General features: G+C 43.1%; 1 protein-coding gene across 1 annotated transcript in view; it reads right to left on the bottom strand.

Moving 5' to 3' along the window:
- Window positions 1-21925, bottom strand: part of DMXL2 (Dmx like 2) — a 283261-nt gene that overhangs the window by 149219 nt on the left and 112117 nt on the right. The window contains exons 11-12 of the mRNA XM_077471038.1: window positions 21555-21817; window positions 11747-12431 (exon numbers count right to left, since the gene is read on the bottom strand). Of these exons, the coding sequence (XP_077327164.1) occupies window positions 11747-12431; window positions 21555-21817 (948 nt within the window). The remainder of the gene's footprint in view (window positions 1-11746; window positions 12432-21554; window positions 21818-21925) is intronic.

Below are 21925 nucleotides of genomic sequence, written 5' to 3'. Positions count from 1 at the left end.
AAAAAAAATTGATATCTGCCTTCCCCTACCGAAAAAGAAAATCTCCCACTCACATATTTCTGCGGGTGCCACTTCCTGTAATTGAAGTTCCCCAAAGCTGGCTTCTAGGGGCTCAACAGTGCTCAGACCATTAGGGTTGCACTAGTGGAAACTTTGCAACTTTGATGTGACAGAGTGCACATTTGATCAAACTTTACACTCTCTGGATCAAAGTAGTGCAGGTACCTTTTCAAAGTCGCATAGATAGGAACGGATGCCATTAAAATCAATGGGCTGTGACTTTTCATGCAACTTTATGTGTCCAAAGTTGCATGACAAGTCATACTAGTGGAAACGGAGCCTTAGTGTGGTTAGTGTATAGTGATCATTGCAGACTGTGAGCTGAGACCCCAGAGCACTTCCAGCTACATTAACAGCTCCTCACCCACCCCCCTGTGTTCAGCTCTCTTCTTCTGTGATAGGCTTCATTCTAAGCCCAGCTATACTGTATATGTGCCCTTGATTTACCAGCCGACTCTACTGAACAATTCTGATTACAATTCGGATTACAACCAGCTGATCAGAGTTATTAACCCCTACATCAGTCTCTCGACAGAGAACAATGGATGGTCCGATTGGGCCCACCTGAAAAAGGAACAGGCAGACCTAATCGGTGTGCTTGTGTGAAAGGGGCCCAAGGCCCTGTTCACACAGGGCATACACAGTGTACCTTTACAGGGATGCGCAGGTGGGTGTTCTGTGCATCTCTGTGCAGACCGTCCCATTGATGTCATTTGGGATGTAGCACCTGCACGAACAGAGCCAATTTTACATCCATGTAGGTCCGCATGCATGTCCCTGAGCTCATACTGTCTGCGTTCAGGGTCATGTACCTACACGGATATCAGATTGGGAACAGCTGTTATGCCTGTGCAGCCGTTGCATCCCAATTGACATACATGAGACTGCCTCTACGGGGATGCACGGAAAACACATGTGCATCTCTGTGCGGGTAAACATGGCCCTCCATGGGCGTACCCTTTAGTACAGGGATATGCAATTAGCGGACCTCCAGCTGTTGCAGAACTACAAATCCCATTAGGCATAGCAAGACTCTAACAGCCACAAGCATAACACCCAGAGGCAGAGGCACGATGGGACTTGTAGTTTTGCAACAGCTGGAGGTCCGCTAATTGCATATCCCTGCTTTAGTATGCCACATGTGAATGATGCTTTAGTACTAATTTAGCAAGGATTTTGTAAGTTACGTTGTGTTTATGTGCACTATTAATGATTTTAGTGTATTTTTTGTGAAAATAGCGATATGATGAACATTGGCTCAATTATTTCAGGGCCCAAAAAATCAGTAGCACTTTTTTTTTTAAATATTCTACAGGTCATGTGCTTTTAGAAAATGTCTAGTTTGAGGGGTCTTTTCAAATTATGGAAGCTGTGAGTGAAAAATGAAAACCTCCAGATATTTAGAGACATTTTTGGCTACGTTGGACTATAACCATTTTGTGAAAAGGCGCAATTTAAAATTTACAAATATTTATTATAGGGATTTAGCAGGAATTTTGTAAAATTAGCTGTGTTTTTATCTGCCAATAATGGTTTTAGTGTATTTTTTGCAAATATATTGGTTTAAAAAACAATTGCACAAATACTACGGGGTCTAAAACCAGTAGCAGCTTCTTTTTATTCTACTGATCATGTGCTTTCAAAAAATATACAGGTGATACTCGAAAAATTGGAATATCCCTAATGCAACTTAAAAGGTGAAACTAATATATGAGATAGACTCATTACGTGCAAAGCAAGATAGTTCAAGCCATGATTTGTCAACACCGCGGGGTCTAAAAAAAATCAGTAGCACCTTCTCTTAATTCTAGAGGTCATATGCTTTCAGAAAATATATAGTTTTGGGGGTCTTTCACAAATTCTAAAAGCTGTAAGGGAAAAATTAAAACCTTCAGATTTTTAGAGGAATTAGGATATTTACACTTTTGCGTCTGTTCAATTTTCAACATTCCGCAAAAAGGCGCAATTTAAAAGTTACAAATATTTGTTATTTATTAACTCAATACAGGTTAGGCCCCTTTCACACTGGGGGGTGCGGGCGTTGGTGGTAAAGCGCCGCTATTTTTAGCGGCGCTTTACCGTCGCTTTAGCGGCGGGCTGCGGGCGCTAGCGGGGTGGCTTTAACCCCCGCTAGCGGCCGAAAAAGGGTTAAAACCGCCCGCAAAGCGATGCTGCAGCGGCGCTATGCCGGCGGTATTGCCACGCTGTCCCATTGATTTCAATGGGTAGGAGCGGTTTAGGAGCGGTGAATACACCGCTCCTTCACATGCGGCTAGCAGGACTTTTTTCACTGTCCTGCCAGCGCACCGCTCCAGTGTGAAAGCCCTCCGGCTTTCACACTGGAGTGAAAGGGGACAGTTTTTTTCAGGCGCTACACAGGCGCTATTTTTAGCGCTGTAACGCCTGAAAACCGCCCCAGTGTGAAAGGGGCCTTAAGCTTTTATATTTAGTAAGAATTTTGTAAAATTTGCTGTGTTTTTATGTGCGAATTAATGGTTTTAGTGTATTTTTTGCAAATATATTAGTTTAATAAACATTTGTGCAAACACCTAAAAAAAAAGTCTACAAAATCAGTAGCAGCTTCTTTTTATTCTACTGATCATGTGCTTTCAGAAAATATACAAGTGATACTGGAAAAATTAGAACATTGTGCAAAAGTTCATTTATTTCACTAATGCAACTTAAAGCGGTTGTATACCCGCTGAAGTTTTTTTTTTTTTTTTACTCACCTGCAAAGGAAAAGGCATAATGAGCTAGTATGCACCGCACTAGTTCATTATGAAATACTTACCTTAGAACAAGGCCCCGACATCTGGCCCGATCCACGCCGAGGGAGCTGACATGTTCCCTCAGCGTTTCTTCCGGGTATCACGGCTCCGGCACTGTGAGTGGGAGCCGCGATATTGTCACTCCTGCGCATGCGCGCAGATTTCTTCAGCCGAGAATCCCCTGTGCGCATGCGCCACTGCAGTCACCGGCACATTGTGAGGGGAATATCTCCTAAACCGTACAGGTTTAAGAGATTTTTTTTACCTACAGGTAAGTCTTATTATAGGCTTTCCTGTTGGTAAAAGTACCAAAATACAACCACTTTAAAAGGTGAAACTAATATATGAGATAGATTCATTACATGCAAAGCAAGATAGTTCAAGCCGTGATTTGTCATAATTGTGATGATTATGGCTTACAGCTCATGAAAACCCCAAATCCACAATCTCAGAAAATTTGAATATTACATGCAATAAAACAAAGATTGTACATAGAACAATATCAGACCTCTGAAAAGTATAAACATGCATATGTACTCAGTACTTGGTTTGGGCCCCTTTTGCAGCAATTACTGCCTCAATGTGGCATGGCATGGAAGCTATCAGCCTGTGGCACTGCTGAGGTGTTATGGAAGACCAGGATGCTTCAATAGTGACCTTCAGCTCTTCTGCATTGTTCGGTTTCATGTCTCATCTTTCTCTTGGCAATGCCCCATAGGTTTTCTATGGGGTTCAGGTCAGGCGAGTTTGCTGGCCAATCAAGCACAGTAATCCCACAGTAATTGAACCAGGTTTTGGTGCTTTTGGCAGTGTGGACAGGTGTCAAGTCCTGCTGGAAAATTAAGTCAGCATCTCCATAGAGCTCATCTGTGGAAGGAAGCTTGAAGTGCTCCAAAATCTCTTGGTAGACAGTGGCATTGACCCTGGACTCAATGAAGCACAATGGACCAACAGATGCCATGGCTCCCCAAATCAACACAGACTGTGGAAACTTTACACTGGACCTCAAGCATCTTGCAGTGTGTGCCTCTCCATTCTTCCTCCATACTCTGGGTCCTTGGTTTCCAAGTGCATTTGAAGCCCATGTCCAGGATCCGTCTGTGTGGTGGCTCTTGATGCACTGACTCCAGCCTCAATCCACTCCTTGTGAAAGTCCCCAACACTTTTGAATGGCCTTTTCCTGACAATCCTCTCCAGGCTGTGGTCATCCCTGCTGCTTGCGCACCTTTTTCTTTCACACTTTTCCCTTCCACATAACTTTCTATTAATGTGCTTTGATACAGAACTTTGGGAACATCCAACTTCTTTTGAAATTACCTTTTGAGGCTTTCCCTCCTTACGGAGGGTGTCAATGATGGTTTTCTGCACAACTGTCAGGTCAGCAGTGTTTCCCATGATTGTGATTCCTACTGAACCAGACACCATTTGAAGGCTCAAGAACCCATTGCAGGTGTTATGGCTTAATTAGCTGATTAGAGTGGGACACTTTGAGCCTAGAATATTGCACCTTTTCACAATATTCTAATTTTCTGAGATTGTTGATTTGGGGTTTTCATGACCTATAAGCCATAATCATCACAATTATGACCAATCATGGCTTGAATTATCTTGTGTTGCATGTAATGAGTCTCACGTATTAGTTTCACCTTTTAAGTTGCATTAGTGAAATAAATGAACTTTTACACAATATTGTAATTTCTTGAGTATCACCTGTATGGTTTGGGGGGTCTCTCACAAATTCTGAAAGCTGTAAGTGAAAAATAATAAAGCAAAGGAAAAATTGCAAAAACAGTCTGGCCACTTGAGTGTACAAAATGGAGGAAAGGGCCTGTCAGCGAAAGGGCTAAAGTGGAGTTTCACCCAGAAATGGAACTTCCGCTTATCGGATCCCCTCCTCTCTGGTATCAGATTTGGCACCTTTAAGGGGGGAAGCAGATACCTGACAAATCCAGGTATTTGCTCTCACTTCTGGGCAACGATTGGCACACTTTCTGTGGCAAACTACACTATGTCTGCCCCCTCCTCTCACCCCCCAACCCACTGTCTTCTGGGAGACACACAGGTCCCAGAAGACAGCAGCAGGGACCATTTAGAACTCGCAGTGTGACTCGCACAAGCGCAGTAGGGAACCAGGAGTGAAGCCGAAAGTCTTCACTTCCTGGTTCCCTTACCAATAATGGTGGTGGCAGCACCCGTGCGTCGATCCGAAGATCGGCTTCGGGTGCTGACATCGCAGGCTCTCTGGACAGGTGAGTGTCCATATATTAAAAGTCAGCAGCTGCAGTATTTTTTTTCCCCAGGTGGAACTCCGCTTTAAGACTTTTTTTTCCTGCTTAGCAAGAGAGACTCCCATAATAATCGGTCTTCCTTCACAAAAGATACAGGTCACAACGTTCATATAATGCTTTCTATACCGCACACAGTTAAGGGGTGTGAATATCCTAATTCACACCTGAAATGGATGTGGTTCACAGCAGGGGGTCCAGTGTGTCCCCGTTCTCCGTTTCAGGGTCATGAATCAGGCCTGAATTTGGCCCTGAAACAGAGCCAAAGACGCACAAGACCCCTGTGCAATTCGCTCCATTTAGAGCCGGTCACAATCTCCCGTCATTTGATTTGGATGCGGGGATACCCACATCCAATTCATACCAGTGTGAACTCAGCCTTAATGTAGGCTGTTAATCACCTACTTTTCTTATCAAGAAATTATTGGCTAGGAAATGTATCTCACCAGCTCCTCCCACAGCACATAATTGTATTAAAAAACAAAACAAAAAAAACAAAAACAAACAAGCATGGTTAAACGCACCTCAGGTTGCCCCAATGGAATTGATGTGAGATAAGCTACTATGATAATATCTTTATATAACTATACATCGAGTGACCCTGTAGTGAGGTATACTTATATATACCACTTAGGTTATAGCATAGGAGTATAATTTGCTGAACAAGCTGGGACTGGTGATTTCTCCTTTCATTTTATTTATTTTCTCTCTTTATAGTCATACATGAATACTGTAGAATTTTGCCCTAATGGGCTTTTCTGGCTATGTTTCTATGTTCGTATTGCAAATTGTTTATGTGTAGTGTACTATGTATTTGTGTATAAGAAAACAAAATAAAAATGATTAAATAAATTGTTGCCCAACAGGGGGGCTGTACAGAATGCGAGTAGATCGACTTCAGTACAACTACAGTGCCCACAGATGGATGCATGTATGGCCGACTTTAAAGGGGTTCTGCACTCAGAATAAAACATTTGCCCATTCTCTTGCCTCTAGTTAATATATTTCATAATGCCACCTGTTTTTTTTTTTTGCATTCACCTACCTTTTGTAATCTTTAGTAGTTTATTTTAAACCCCTGCGGCGATGGGCGGTCTCTTGCGGGGATCAGCGTCATTTCCTGCTGAAGCCCGCACTGTCTCCTGGGATCTCGTTCGTGATCCCAGGAGACAGTGCGGGCTTCAGCAGGAAATGACGCTGATCCCCGCAAGAGACCGCCCATCGCCGCAGGGGTTTAAAATAAACTACTAAAGATTACAAAAGGTAGGTGAATGCAAAAAAAAAAACAGGTGGCATTATGAAATATATTAACTAGAGGCAAGAGAATGGGCAAATGTTTTATTCTGAGTGCAGAACCCCTTTAAGTAAAATTCAAAAGATAAGTATAAAGGACAAAACAAAGGATCAGAATAAAAAGGGGAAATCTTCCAACGAGGGCATCTGCTCCAGTGACAACTGACTAAGATGGCAAGTCTCACTTTGTAGAATTGCCTCTCACTTCTAGTTGCATCTAGTTGCATCTCATAGACAGGGAGTTTAGGGAAATAGCCCAAACAGCACATAATCCCAAAAAAAAAAAAAAAAAAGGGGTTATAACCTATAAATATCTAAAACAAAAAAGGAAAAACCTCATCTCTTAACTGCTTAAGGACCGCCTCCTGCACATATACTTTGGCAGAATGGCACGGCTGGGCACAAGCATGTACCTGTACGTTGCTCTTTAAGTGCCCTACCCGATCCTGAGCTCCGTGACCGTGGGACCAGCGGACCCGATCGCCGCTGGTGTCCCTCGATTGGGTCACAGAGCTGAAGAACGAGCGCTTCCTACTGAGGCTATCACTGATCGTCTGTTCCCTGTTTGGAAGCATTTTGCCATGCTGTGATCACTGCTTGCTCTGCAGCCGCCATTGTAAGTATTTTGTTATATCTGTTTGATAGCTGCAAAAACACATGTTGATCTTGTGAGAAATTCAGAGCTGTTCTGGGTTCTCCCCACATTTCCTATGTTATCTTAAAGGGCCCGCCTAGTTCTTATTTTGCATCACTTTTATCTCAAGCTACCCAAGAGCATTCTAATGCCGCGTACACACGGGCGGACTGTATGGCGTACTTAGTCCGTCGAAACACATTTCAGCGGACAGTCCGCTCGTGTGTGGGCTTCAGCGGACTTTTTCAGCGTGCAGTCTGGCGTACTAAGTATTTCGGATTTTTCGAAATTCTGTCCGTCGTACTTTGGTTTCAGCGGACAATCCGCTCGTCAGTAGGCTAGTTCGACGGACTAAGAATGGCGCATGCCCAGAAAGGATTTACACGGCGGAAGGGTGCTTTGCTGTGTATTCGACTTCCTATTTCTAGTCCCGTCGTACGTGCTGTACACGTCATCGCGCAAGCTTTCGATGGACTGTTTGTGCATCCGTGTGTGGTCAAGTCCGTTCAGTCGAAAGTATGACGGACTGTCCGTCGGATTGTATGACGGACTAAGTGCGCCATACAGTCCGCCCGTGTGTACGCGGCATAAGTTTTTCACGTTATTCTACTTCAGCTGTAAAAAGCAGGTTTCTGTGTCTGTGATGTCACTTCTCCTCCTGCCTGAATTTCAAAGTTCTCTGACTTCCTGTTGCCTTCCTTTACCAGTCCTAATACTACATGACCCATCATGCCTTTAGCCTCTGTAGTTTCAGGGCAGGCTATGGAAGCAACTTATAGCATTGTGGGAGTTGATGTGGGTGGGTCCTACGGTTACTGTGGGTGTTTCTGGGCCTTCATGTGGGCGGCGAAAGGGGAATATTGGAATTCTGTAATGAACAGTGACCATGCTGTAAGGCAGGTAAGAAACAAGCAGGAACCTGAACCTTACAAACCATCTCTTGGACAAGAAATGTGCTATTCTAGCTATAAAGGGAACAAATATAAGACTGGTCACATGATCAATGTTTTTTTCTGCTCTGTTCTCATTCTTTTTAGTAGAAAAGCAACAAATTGTCATTGTTGAAGGCATGATTTGTAATGTGTGTATAGTGTTTGCACAAACAACATGCACATAAATCTAGTTTTAGTCCCTGTTTACACTGGTGGAAAACCCTGCGATCCAGTGCCAGTTCCCGCATTGCACCGGAATCGCACACCTGTGAACCGTTCGGGGTTTAATGTAAAGTTATTGACACCCAGATCGGTTTTAATATCGCAGTTTGAACTGTAAAATGGTGCAGGAATTGGATTGCATAGGTGTGAACATGCAATCTGATTCCAGTGCGGACCAAAAAAAGGGTCCTGCACCATTCTGGTGCAAACGCAATGCGATTTCAGCCAGAGAGTTTGTATGGCTGAATTTGCATTGCACAGACATCGCATGTGATTTGCACATGCGATGTCTGTGATTTCACAACTGTGAACCCAACCTGAGTCACACACAAATCTTTGATTTTTGTAAAGTGTATGTGTAGCCACTAAACACACTGTATTCTAACACATTACCTTTACTCATTATATTCAGTTTCTGCTGTGTCTACCTTCTCCCTTAGTTTATCCACCTAAAGATTGCCTTAAGATCCCTTTCACACTGTGCCGCCCATAGCGTCGGCGGTAGAGCGCCGCTATTTTTAGAAATGTTTTACCATCGGATTTGCGGCACATTTCAGCCGCTAGCAGGGTGCTTCTAAGCCCCACTAGTGTCTGAGAAAGGGTTAAAACTGCCCGCAATGCATCGCAATAGCGGCGTTTTGCCAGCAGTATAGCCGCGCTGCCCCATTGATTTCAATGGAGAGCAGCGGTGGAGGAGCAGTAAACACTAAGGCTCCAAAGAAGCTGCTGGCAGGACTTTTCCTGATGCCCTGCCAGCGCACGGCTCCAGTGTAAAAGCAATGGAGCAGCTGTTTGGGGGCGCATTGCAGGCGCTATTTGTAATGCTATAGCGCCTGCAAACGAAAGGGGTCTAAATTGTAGAAAAATATATTATATAATCATGCCTGGGACAAGGAGAAAAAGGGTTGGGCAGAAAAGGCATGAGCCCCAGGAGCAGAAGTATAATGTGTGGGACAGTGCGTCTAGTTTTTGTGTTTGTTTAACGAACAAACATGTCATACTTACTTGCTTTATGCAGTGGTTTTGAGCAGCCCCAATCCTCCTCTTTACCAGGTCCCACTTTCCTGCCAAGTGCCCCCAGAGCAAGCAGCTTGCAATGGGGGCATCCATGCAGGCTTGTTCCTGAGCCGATGCTGTGCGTATCCATTGACATACAGAGCCGCAGCTCAGCCCGCGTCCCCTCTCTCATCATTGGCTGTGATTGACATTGCCAATGGCTCCCTCTGCTGTCTCAGCCAATGAGGAAGCCGAGGCTCTCGCACACATCGTTGGATCAACATGGTGGCAATCTCGCAGCTCTACAAATACAGGGGATTGACAGAGTTAAAAGACCACCTAGAGGAGGGGATGTCTTCAGGTTGCTTTGCTAGCGAGAAGTCTTCTGGAATTCCCATTTGAGAACACGGATGCCCAATGGGCTAAATTCTGAGTAGAATCTCATCCATTTTTATGATCGACCTTCCCTTGCTGGAGAATTGTTTTTTTATTTTTCAGCTAGTTGCCTACGGTCTATTAGTACCTACTTTTTCCTTCCTTTCTTTTTTGGTCTAATAGATTAAGCTTCCTTTAGGTTTTACCGACCCTCCCCCCAACAGCTCCCCTTTAGCTGAAGGGGCAGTGGCTGGGGGGGACTGCAAGACTCTAATTCATGGCTGTGGTGGGAACTCTACCTCCTGTTGTGCTTGGTGGGCACTACTGCCTGTCAGACACAATCAATTCTAGCGAATGGAGACACTGCAATTGTGCAGTGTACATGTCTGCAGTGCAGCATTTAGGGGGTTAAAATATGTGATGAGGAGGTGATACAACACCTCACCACCTGTCACATGCTCTCTGAAGAGTGATACAAATGCAGATCACTCTTCAGTATGCAAAGCAGGTGTCATTCCTTTCTTGCAGATTGCCAAAGAATAATGGCTGATTGCATGACTACAGAGGAAGAAGGGCTATGGGTGGTCATTATGAAGGTGTTTTCTTCATATGCAAATGCACCAGATCACAGAGATCTGGGCTCTGAGAGGGTGGGCTCTGTGAGGGCAGGATCTGAGAGGGTGGGCTCTGTGAGGGCGGGATCCTCCCTGTTCAAACTGGTTGGCATATATAACTGGGCAGGATTGAATTCTAAATTGTGATCCATTCAATCCTGGCCACCAGCAGCACAGCTAGCTATCAGAACAGGCTGTGTACGAATGGGTTTTGTTTTGAATAATGCTGGGTTCTGTGAGGTGTGTTCTGTCAGAATAGCAAACCCATCGGCTTAAGAACGAAGTGCTGTCCCTTCAGCTGCGCACATGTCCACCGCTACCAGGTTTGCTAATCTGACAGAACACCTGCAGTCAGAAGATGGCAGCGGACATCTTACTACACCCAGGCACGTCTTGTATTTCAGAGTATTTTTAGCAATAAAGTGAGTGTGTATGAATAAAGTATGTTGACATCTGTGATGCTGTTTTGACGTTACATTTTCAAAGAAGCTGGACGCCAGCAGTAGGAAGGTGGCGGAGACCATGTTGGTACACCCCGAACTGCTCAGTGCTAAACCTTTAGGGACTTGGGAGGTTTCCTACAGATGTGACTGGGATGGATTGAATGCTTATAGGGATGTATTTCATCCCACCCACAAGAGCTGAAGAAAGTTATATCATTTGCAGACTCCGAAGAATACAGAGGGGTGTGTTCTAGGCTATAAATGAAGCAGGAAGTGGCTCAAAGGCCCTACAATCAGACTATATAGAGTGTCACATGATACAAAGCCTCAACTAAGAGGATCTGCACAATATCAGAGGATCTGCAGACAACAGAACAACATGGTACAGAGGTATGAGCTATGCTGGGACTGACCATTCTATTCAGGTCTAGTGAAAAGAAAGTGGGCGTTCAGCTTTAAGTACTGCAGAGTATGTATTCTTCAATCTTGAAGCTGGTAGACTTACAGTGAGATAGGATGAGCAATGTGCTACTTTGTGCAATAATACAAAGCAGGAATCAGAGCCTACATATACACAATGAGGTAATAAAGACATTTCCCTTTTCACAAGTAACACAAATTCAGGTAATATTAAAAGGAGAAGTAGGGTCAAAGCTCTTTTGGCCCTGTTAATCCTGTGGGTCACAAAAGTGCACTTAAATCTGCACTTCTGTCACCCTGTGAGGTCGCATCCAGACTCTGAGGGATCCAGCCAGATGCCTGACCAGCAGCTGGCTCAGCCTCTCAGCACATTACTGAGAGGCTGAGGCAGCTGCTCCCACCCCCCTCCACAGACCGGCACTATAGAGAGCTCTGGAGGGGAAGTCAGAGAGACAGTGACTTTAACAGTCACCAGCCCTCTGCTCACTGAAGACTAAGTACTGAGTGAACATCGGTCTTTGAGAACTGAGAGATTAATCTTAGAAGCGGCAGGGGACAGATGCAGCATTGGACCAGCTGCATTCACCTAGGTGAGTATGATTGATTTTTTTTGTTGTTTGTTTTTTGTTTCCCATACACCTCTATTAAATGGCCACTTAAATAACAAAAGAAAAAAAAAAGTGCTGCTAGTTTTAGACACTTACCGAGACAATAACTTGGAATAAGCGTTGGAAGCCAGGCTACATTGCAGAAGGCAGCAGTGCGAAGAGAGTTTATACGTGCTAGTTCAGAGACTCCTCCACTGTATGATAAGGGTCCAATTGGATCAACACGCCATAATATTAGCTCACTATAAATTGCATTTGGATCATGGAATGTCTGAGTTGCAGCATTTCTAAAAGGCTGCCTAGGGAAACCTTTGACATTCTTATTGGGATCTATTACTTTACTACTTCTTTCCACATCCCAGGGATCGAATTCAGAGTCTGGTGTCACCAACACATTGTGATGTGAAGATGTTAAAAGCAAGGGCAGCACAGAATGACAAGCCAAGTCATTGAGATGGAATCTGTGGCCGCAATATCGAAACTTGTGTGACACAGTGAGTACTGAAGAAAAAGCCGATTTATCAGCAAAGGTAACTGCCCACTGATTCAACGAGCCATCGATATGCTTGGAGACCATCATAACAGTTGAAGCCATCACACTGACATTTGGAAGCGTTTTGGAAATATTTAAACTTAGGTCACTTGCTGTCATTTTCTGCTGCAGTAGATTGGAAGCAGCTTCCCTAGCAGAGGTAGTACAAGCATACATCATAATATTTTTGCTAAGAGAACTGGCATCCCCTGATGGAAAAGCAACAGGAATCCGTGAAGAAAAGGAAACCTGGAAAAAAAAGAAAAGAAAAATACATGTTAAAATACATATATAAAAGCTTATTTTAATGGAATATGACTGAAAACTAATACAGCAAAGATTATGATGTTGAGTAGTTAACTAAGCAATGTTCTCATACACTGATTTTCTGTGATGATGTGAATTGCCTAATAAGAATTAATGCTAATCTGAAGGACTTGTATTAACAAACTCTGCTTTAAGGGCCCACTCACACCAATGCAACAGCAATTCAGCGGAATTGTATTTCTGGCTTTCGTTATAAAGCGCTATCATACTATTCCATATACCACACAATGCTGGAGGACTAAAAGAGTATCTGACAGACAATCAGAGATTAGAACGCCACATATTTCAAAATGTAAAAAACCAATGACAAGCAAGACTTATGACAGAAGAGACCCTAATGGGCTCTTCTGTCATAAATGCTTCATCTCTTTTCCCCCCAAATATACGTTTTATTGAATTTTCAAAATGGGTACAGTACACTTGTGGCCATAACAGGCAATAAACATACGTGTTGGTATTTTAGAAAAAGTCTATTTTCTATCTACAATGTGGATCATATAGTATGTCACAGAAGGTCGTTATTACAGTATTGTACACAGATAGCTTTTAACAGTTAACATTCTTAATCCTGTATACTTGTGTATATGATGTTGTCTTAATTTCTTAATTGCAAATTTTGTCGGATTGTCTGTGTCCAGACAACAATAGCTAAAAGGAAAAGGAAGGTATCTGAAGATAGAGTCAGTAGTGAAAGGTAGAGGAGGTGAAGGGAAAGGGAGGGGGTGGGGATATTGTTCAACACGGGGGTAATGGATGTAGTGACGGTAACACTGTTCTGTTGGCCAACGTCAGGTTACCCTTCAAGACTTTAACAAGGACTGTCCTTCATCAGAGAATATAAACATGTTTCACAGCCTCCATACTTCAGAGTGTTTTTCTTGTTTGTGTTGTGCTGTGAGAACTGGATCCTCTAGTTTTTTAATGTCCTCTATTTTACGTAGCCACATTCCAATGGAAGGTGGTGTGTTTTGTTTCCATGTAGCTGGAATACAAGCTTTTGCGGAATTGAGCAAGTGTCGCACAATAGATTTTTTGTATGACTATGCCGGGATTGTGGTGGCGTGCAGCAGGAAAAACGCAGGGTCTTTCTGAACCGTGTGATCTGTACATTTTTGGAGGACTGTCCCTACTGTTGTCCAAAAGTGTAGTAGTAATGAGCAGGACCAGAACATATGGAAGAGTGTCCCCTTGTCTGTTTGACATTTCCAGCATTTATCTGTAGTGGTAAGGAAGAATCTATGTAGTAACTGGGGTGCATAATACCACCTCATTAAGATCTTATAGTTTGTTTATTGTATTCTGGTGCAAATGGGTGATTTTAAAGAGAATGTGAGGATGTTTTGTTTTTGCATGTCAGTGAAAGTACGCTGTAGGCCATTTTCCCATTTTTGTAAGAACACCAGGTCTAGTTTTTCCGGGGGAGTGTTAAGCAGGGTGTATGTTTTTGATAATACTTGAGATAAAACTCCTTTGTCTCTACAATAGTGCTCAAATGTCAGACTGAATTGTACTGGGTCCAGGATTAAGTGTATGAAGTGATGCCATCGTATTGCCTTCCAAAACAAAAGCTGCCGGTACCGCTCGTTAATGATTGGCCATTGATCCCTGTCTACATAGTGTAAAGCACAGTCTTTACTTGCTGTCAAGAGCGTTGCATATTCTGATCAGGCTAGTCCAGGTGTAGACGCAGGGTTACTCAGAATTGAGAGTAGGGGGAATGTCTGGATGTCAGGGTGGTTGTGTTTATCACTGGGGAACCTACGCGTAATGTGGCGCCTATAATAAGATGTGTTGACATGTCAGAGGGGAGTTGGTCGTAACACCATATCGCTCCCTTTAGTGGGACACTCATCTGACCCTTATTCCACTCCTCAAGCAGTCCTCTTGTCCTTGTTAAAAGTGGGGGGAAATTGAATTCAAAGATGTGCAACAGGTCGCTGGGGATACCTGTCCCTAGGTAATTAAGATGGCTGTCTGACCATTTGAATTTAAATTTAGTTTTCAGGGATGTCAGGCTGATGTCATGTTTATTCCCATAGCTGCGGATTTTTCAATGTTTATTTTTGACATATTCCCATATCTCTTAAACTCTTTAATGAGGTTTGGAAGGGACACAACAGGGTTAGTTAGAGTGAATAATAGATCATCTGTATATGCAGATATCTTGTATTGGGAATGGTCTAGAGGAACCTATATAAAGCTTGCAGTAGCAGAAGACATACAGTAGCCCTGCTGCAGCAGAAATATTAAAAAAGGTAAAAAGGCCTGGAATCTTCCTATTGGGAATGTACTGTGATAAAAGTTACATTTGCCTAAATGTCCACAACAGCTAACAGACATCTCCCCACTTTGGAAAGTCCCTTAATGCTGAAGGCTGCGCAAACTCTTGACGCTATATAAAACCTGTATTATAATAATAATAATAATAATAATAATAATAATAGAGGGTTTGGTGGATTTGGAAGTCCAGGATTTTCAGGCAGGCTGGGAGCTTGGCTTTGAGAGTTATGGCTTGGGAATAATGGAAAACTCTTCTTGGACTCTGAGGAGAAGTGAGCATTACCAAATTTGGTTCTAGGCTCATCGACATTTATGATGAGGGCATTCAGGTCAGCTCCAAAGACATTATCCCTTCAAAGGGAATGAAAAGCATAAAATGAAAAATGATATGGGAGACCTCCAACGACTCGTCAACACTATAATTAAGGGATCAACTGCTATAAGCAAATACTTTCTGATGGCCTTAGCCCAATCAGCTAGTGTTCAGCAGACTAAGGTCATGGCCAAGAGAGTTTGCAGTGCAAGAACTCTGAGCATGTTCTAGAAAAGGCTCCTAACTGCTTGTCAATTGCTTGTCCTTAAAAACCAATGCAACTGCCAAAGGGATAGCAAAGTGAGGGGGCAGTTCACTTTTTAAACAAAAGACCTTAAGCGGATAAAAGTCCATATAGCCATTTGGGAAGGAAAAACAGTCAGTGTCCTTCCAGTCCCCATAAAGCATGACAGCACAGAAAAATTCTCGGTGATCTTAGGAACCCTAAAGGAGCCTAAACGGGACACAGCACTGGAAGAAGCTATACAGCTGAAGGGTGGGGTGTACAGCAATAATAAGACCCAAAGCAGTCTGAAGCCTTCGATTCCTCAAGTAAAGGACCGTCAACCATGGACTTGAGACTCAACTCTAGACAAGGCCAATACAATCAGGTCTGGAAAGCCCCATGAAGCAGGGCCCAACAGTATAAGACTTCTTGGGTGGGTTCAACGCAAAAGAAAGAAAATCTCATATTGATCAAAATTTCTTTCCTTCGAAAAGCAATGTACTCATTCATTCAGAAATTCTAGTGTTAAATAAAATGCTGCAAAGTAGTGCTAAATAACCACATCCCTTACAGCCCAATACAGAATTTTCCCCAGTGATACCACACTAGCCAATATCTGAACTTTAATACTTGACTCTACTATGTAGGCTTTGTAGATTTTTTTCTAAATGGCTGGCACCAAAAGAGTTACAAAATGTATTTTTAAATAGCAAAGTCCATGTTGATTTGTTATTCTTCCAAGGCTGTGCACAGCAGCATGTAAATGCCAGGAGGCCCTTAAGCGAATCTGTTTCCTTCTCTGTGTATAAAACACCCCCGACCCCATTACTCTGCAGTAAGAAAATATAAGCATTAGAACAGCCTCAAAAGTACAAGTGAGGGAAGCTGCATCGCTGATGGCTGAACACAGAAAAGAAATCAGAAAGGGCACGGTCAAGTACTTACATCCGATACCAATATACAGTATGCCTTTGTAAACACCACAGGGCAAATTCAGTCCAAACAAAGATTTCAGCAAAATGTTTGCAGCAGGGAGAACACTAATGCCACGTACACACGACAGGACTTAAGTCCGGCAGACTTTCGACGGAGTTCTGACAGAGTTCTGACGGACTTTCCGAATGAACGGACTTGGCCACACACAATCACACCAAAGTCCGACGGATTCGAACGTGATGACGTACGACCAGACTAGAATAAGGAAGTTCATAGCCAGTAGCCAATAGCTGCCCTCGCATCGGTTTTTGTCCGTCGGACTAGCACACACAAGCAGATTTCTCGGTAGGAACTGGGTCCGGCGGAGTTCTGGCGGAAAAATTTGAAACATGTTCCATTTCTAAAGTCTGTCAGACTTTTGCAAATCAAAAGTCCGCTGCAGCCCACACACGATCGAATAGTCTGCCGGAATCATTCCGTCAGACTTTTGATGTTGAAAAGTCTGGTCGTGTGTACGCGGCATAACAGTAGTAAGTTCACCACACTATCTAACTGAGCTGGTAGCTCTCCTTTAAAGCGGAGGTCCACCCTAAAATGGACCTTCCGCTCATCGGATTCCTCCCCCCCTCCGGCGCCACAATTGGCACCTTTCAGGGGGGAGGGGGTGCAGTTACCTGGATAATCCAGGTAACTGCATCCACTTCCGGGCTAGCTCTCTGCGGAAAGGGGCGTACGTTACGCCCCTTTCCGCAAGCGCCCGCCCCCTTCAGCAAGCGCCCCGCTGCCTGCTGGGAAACACACAGCTCCCAGAGGCAGCGGGGACCGTCCTCATTGCGCAGCGCGGCTCGCGCATGCGCAGTAGGGAACCGGGAAATGAAGCCGAAAGGCTCCATTTCCTGATTCCCATACCCAAGATGGCGGCGGCAGGACCCGACAGACGACCTAGCGATCGGCTTCGGGTGCCGACATCGCGGGCGCGCTGGACAGGTAAGTGTAACTATTTTAAAAGCCAGCAGCTGCAGTATTTGTAGCTGCTGGCTTTTAAAAAAAAAAAAAAACGCGGAGTCCCGGTGGACTCCCGCTTTAAATCTACCAACAGCTATCAAGTGCAAAAGCCTGCCTGACTGGATACAGATTAATTGGTTAAATTAGGTAGGTGCTCATTTTAGTTTTGGTAAATCTAAAGTTGATTGTACAATATATTCAGACTGCAACATGTACAGTAACCCTTAGACCTACTGTGGACTCCATGTAGAGAAGGTAAAAAGTACACGTTAGGAAAAGCACAGGAACAGAAGCATCCATGTTTCATTACAGTTTATACATGTGAATGCGTTGGTGCATAAATACATTGTGGTGGTGAGTGCAGTGGGTTGCAACGTAAACTACCACATTGAAAACGGTGCTGCAGTCAAAAGAACTGAAAGAAACGTCACTGGATATTTTAATAAAATTCTCAAAAAACACAAAAACAAATAAACCAATGCACGCCAGTAACCACTTGCTTAGTGAGAACTGCTGGTGTGAACTGGCCCTAAAGTCACAGACAGATCTGGGCGATTCAGAGTATATAATGAAAAAAACATTGGCAGAAGGGTCAGTGGAGTCCATGTGCCAAATTGATCCATTGATGGTTTAAAGATTGTCAATCAGCCTTGCCCCTTACATGAAATGACCAACAGGGTGTGCTTGTGTGCTTTTCCATCACATTTTTTGTTTAAATTGCTCAGGTTTTTGATGTTATACCAGTGAAGAGGCAGCAAATGGCAGCAGAAAGTTTGCCAAATATAGGAGTGTTAAAGTGTTTGTGAAGGTACATTCTTTTCTGCTATAGTTCACACTGATATAGAACACCAAGCTCCCCCATGCATGTCATTCATCAAAATATGCTGTATAATAGCTTACTTCAGAGCGCCGTTTGGCACTCAGCTGACTGACTGCTGGTCTCCTCTCCTGATTCGATAGCTGCTGGTAAATCCCCACTGACGTCAGCCGAGATGAGGAGAGGAGGGGAGGAGACCGGCGAGCAGTCAGCTGAGCACCGAACGGCGCTCTGAAGTAAGCTATTATACCACCCTAGAGAAGCACCCAGCGTATTTGCATCACTTCCGGTTTCGAGCCATTGGAACGCGAACCATCCCGGCTTCCTGCATCTTTTCAAGGCTTATATTTATTTGAACTAAATGTGAGTACGATTCCACTTTTATGCAACTATAAATTTAATTTTTAAATGGTATCACACTATGGAGATGTCTCTTTTCTATATGTGGGAGATGCAGAGGGAGATCTAAAAGGAGAAATATATACCTTATACCGCAAGTACGGAAACATATAGCTGACACAGTGGAAAAGATCTCATGATTGCTTCACAGTGGCAGATACTGTGAAAGCGAGATACCCCTGCGTGGGGTGAGTGGTTTGGGTGAGCACAATACCTATAGGGGATCTATAAGAAGCACACATTTGCATGAAAATGATGTATATGAGCAGCACTGAGGTACAATTTTGAAGAGAACTTGTCATTTTAAGTTGGGGGTCATTATATTATATTTATTCTTGTATATGTGCATTGTCAGTACTTGCACACACTAGGCTTTGTACTGAGCACATGACACTTTAAATTTTGATTATAATATCAGGATATATAGAGTGTCACACAGGGGCATGTAATATTGCACCCCAGAACAGCGCCACATCTACCTCCCCTCACTCAACTTTATGATAAGGTTTCCCATTTTCAGTAACTGTTATTTTCAATACAATGAAACCTGAAAATTACAATCACATTGGTAAAATAAAGATCTGTATCCTTGTGTTAAAGCTTTCTGAACTGAGCCTAATGGATTTATTGCAGTGAATTTTACATTTCACATGAACTAAAATTAAAGTAATACTAAAAAGTCTCTTTTTTTTTTCTTTAAAAATAACAAACATGTTATCCTTACCTTCTCTTTGCAGTGGTTTTGCACAAAGCAGCCCACATCCTCCTCTTCTCGGGTGTCCCGCTGGTGTTTCTGGCCCCTCCCTCCTGCCCCCACAGCAAGCAGCTTGCTATGGGGGCACTCAAGCCAAGCCGCAGCTCCGAGTACCTATACAGAAATGGAGCCACAGTTTGGCCCCATCCCCATTCTCTCTTCATTGGCTACCTCACTTTATGATTTCCAGCTGTGGGAGCCAATGGCACTGCTGCTGTATCTCAGCCAATCAGGAGGGGATCCCAGGTGGCCGAGGCACTGCAACATCGCTGGATGGAGATGGGCTCAGGTAAGCATTAGGGGGGCTGCTGCACACAGAAGATAAAAAAAACTCTCACTTTACAACCACTTTAAAGTTAAAGCTGTATTTAAAGTTGTAGGCTTCAGAGCTGGGTTTGGTTCATTTCATGTTAAAGCAAAAACAAGGATGACTATTCCGGAGCCTGCAAATTTATAAAAATATCATACTTCTGCTTTTACAGGTTTACTTTAAACACTGCCCACCAGTAATTTATTTCTTAAATGCAAAGCTTAGATTTTTCTTGCGTTATTGTGTTCTGACAGTGGGAGATTTCCTGCTGTCAAAATATAATGATTACTGTTGCCGGCTATAGCTGGCCGCAGTATTTGTAAAAAATAAATTCGTAAAAAAAAAAATCCAACAAGCTGGTTGTAGAGTCGAGACAATTCTATGGCCAAGCTATCTCAGAAAAAAGAGCAAGTTGAGTTGGTTTTATTTCTAGTTTAGGATGTCTGCAGAGCACCAAAAGTAATTTCTAAGGCTCATGCACACTGGGAGTCAAAAATGCTGCTTTAACAGGGGTTTGGCATTTTATGTATTTTTTATTTTTTTGGCCTCTAAATGCCCTTCTACGTTAGCCAAGTGTCCATTGTCCATGCAAATATAGGCGTTTACAGGCATTTAGAGACAAAAAAACTAAAAAATCACCTGCGGCTTCAGGAGAGGAGTATTTAGGTAGAAAAAAACTTAACATGTATGTTTAGCGAGTGACCGTTCAATTCATTCCAATGGCCAAAATAAAATTAATATTCAGGCCAATGGAATAAATGAATGCGCCTAAAGACATTTGCAAAACAAGGCTTTAGGCGTATTTATTAAACTGCTTTTTCCCCCCCTAGAGCAAAGGCGTCCAAGTGAGGAAAAAAAACGTCCTGTATGCACAAGGCCTAAAGAGTGCACATTCTCCAGATGACACCGTACATGTTTGTGTCATGATCTTTCACCAGACAGTATGTTTAGCAGCTACACCTAGCAGCCAAATCATTTGTAGATGTCCAGATCTAAGACCAGACCAGTTATCCACCCACAAAATGCCGGGTGGCTGCCTGTACTATCTCAGTTTACCAGTCCACCATCCTCGTTACTAACGCTGAGAAAAGCTGAAAAATTAAGCTATTGGGCCTTTAACAGCGTTTTTGAGCCATACGCTTCTAGAAGTTTTTGTGGAAGTATAGTTTTGTGGAAAAAAAAAAGCTAAGAAACGCTACTGCCAAAAGCAGCAAAACTCATTCTACAGCTTTCTACAGCTAGTTACTGGCATTTTTATAACATCCAGTGTGTATGGGGCCTAAAGTGGACCAATGTTTATTACGGTCTTGTACCTGTTAAAGATTTTCCTTCATCTCACTATCAAATTCTGGAGAAAAGCAGTCATATGCAAGCTATTGTAATCACAGGCTGTAAATCACTCATTTGTTGTGCCGGGACTGTGGAGCTAACCCTCACAACAAATTGTTGGAAACTTATCTTATCAGTCAAGTAATAAACGTAACTTAATCGGCATGTTGTTGTCCTATCAGACAAGAAGCAGACAGAACCCATCTGATATCTTGATGAAGACTATCAGGGCTATATTTAAATAGTTCCCTTACATTATGCAAGCTAAAGCCTGGTACACACTTTTCATTCTTTTCCGTTCGACCCTGCAAGTTGAATGAAGAAAAAAAAAATGGTCAACTCCAGTTGGAGCTGCTGTACTCACAATGCAAAGTAAGTACAGCGATCTCCCCCACTGAGCTGTTGTGTTCTGACCGGAGGGAGGGCCCCCGTCACCACAACACTTTGATCAGGAATTGGCCGGCTGCTGGTTTTCCAGCATGCTTGTCCGAAATACACATGGGCCAAATGTCTGCCTTTTTTTTTTTTGAACCGGCAAATGTCTCCTGACTTTTGGCCCGTGTGAACTTAGCTTAAGGCATACGCAGAAACTGTAATCAGTGTAAATATAACAAAAGGTAAAAATAACAAAGTAAAACCATAACACTTTAAATGTGAATACTGCTGATATAAATACCTGAACTTGTCTAAAGATTCCTGGATTATACTCATCCAAGTAGTTCACGTGCCACAACAGAAAAGTACCATCTACAGGGTGAATAGTGAAAAGCATATCTGCGCTCTTGTTCCATTCGGTGAGAAGAGATTCAATTTTCCGGTCTAATAACACAGTTGGTAGAGGCAGGGTTGCACCAGGTGATGAAGCTTTAGTACTCAAATCTTTCTCTGCTTCCTCATGTTCAGGAGAACCAGTCAAAGATCCTCCACCCTCCGGCTCACCTAGAAAAAAGCATAAAATCAAGTTATGATTTACAGACCAATAGCACACAGACAAAAATAGAATCTTTTTTTATTTTAAAATGTATGACCAATGAGTAAGGCCTCATG

Source organism: Lithobates pipiens, unplaced genomic scaffold (assembly GCF_037356315.1).
Source record: "Lithobates pipiens isolate NorthernLeopardFrog02 unplaced genomic scaffold, aLitPip1_a1.2 Scaffold_8, whole genome shotgun sequence".
In the NCBI taxonomy this organism is placed as follows: domain Eukaryota; kingdom Metazoa; phylum Chordata; class Amphibia; order Anura; family Ranidae; genus Lithobates; species Lithobates pipiens.
Note: the sequence above shows the minus strand (reverse complement) of the source record. Positions and strands in the feature narration are given on the sequence as shown.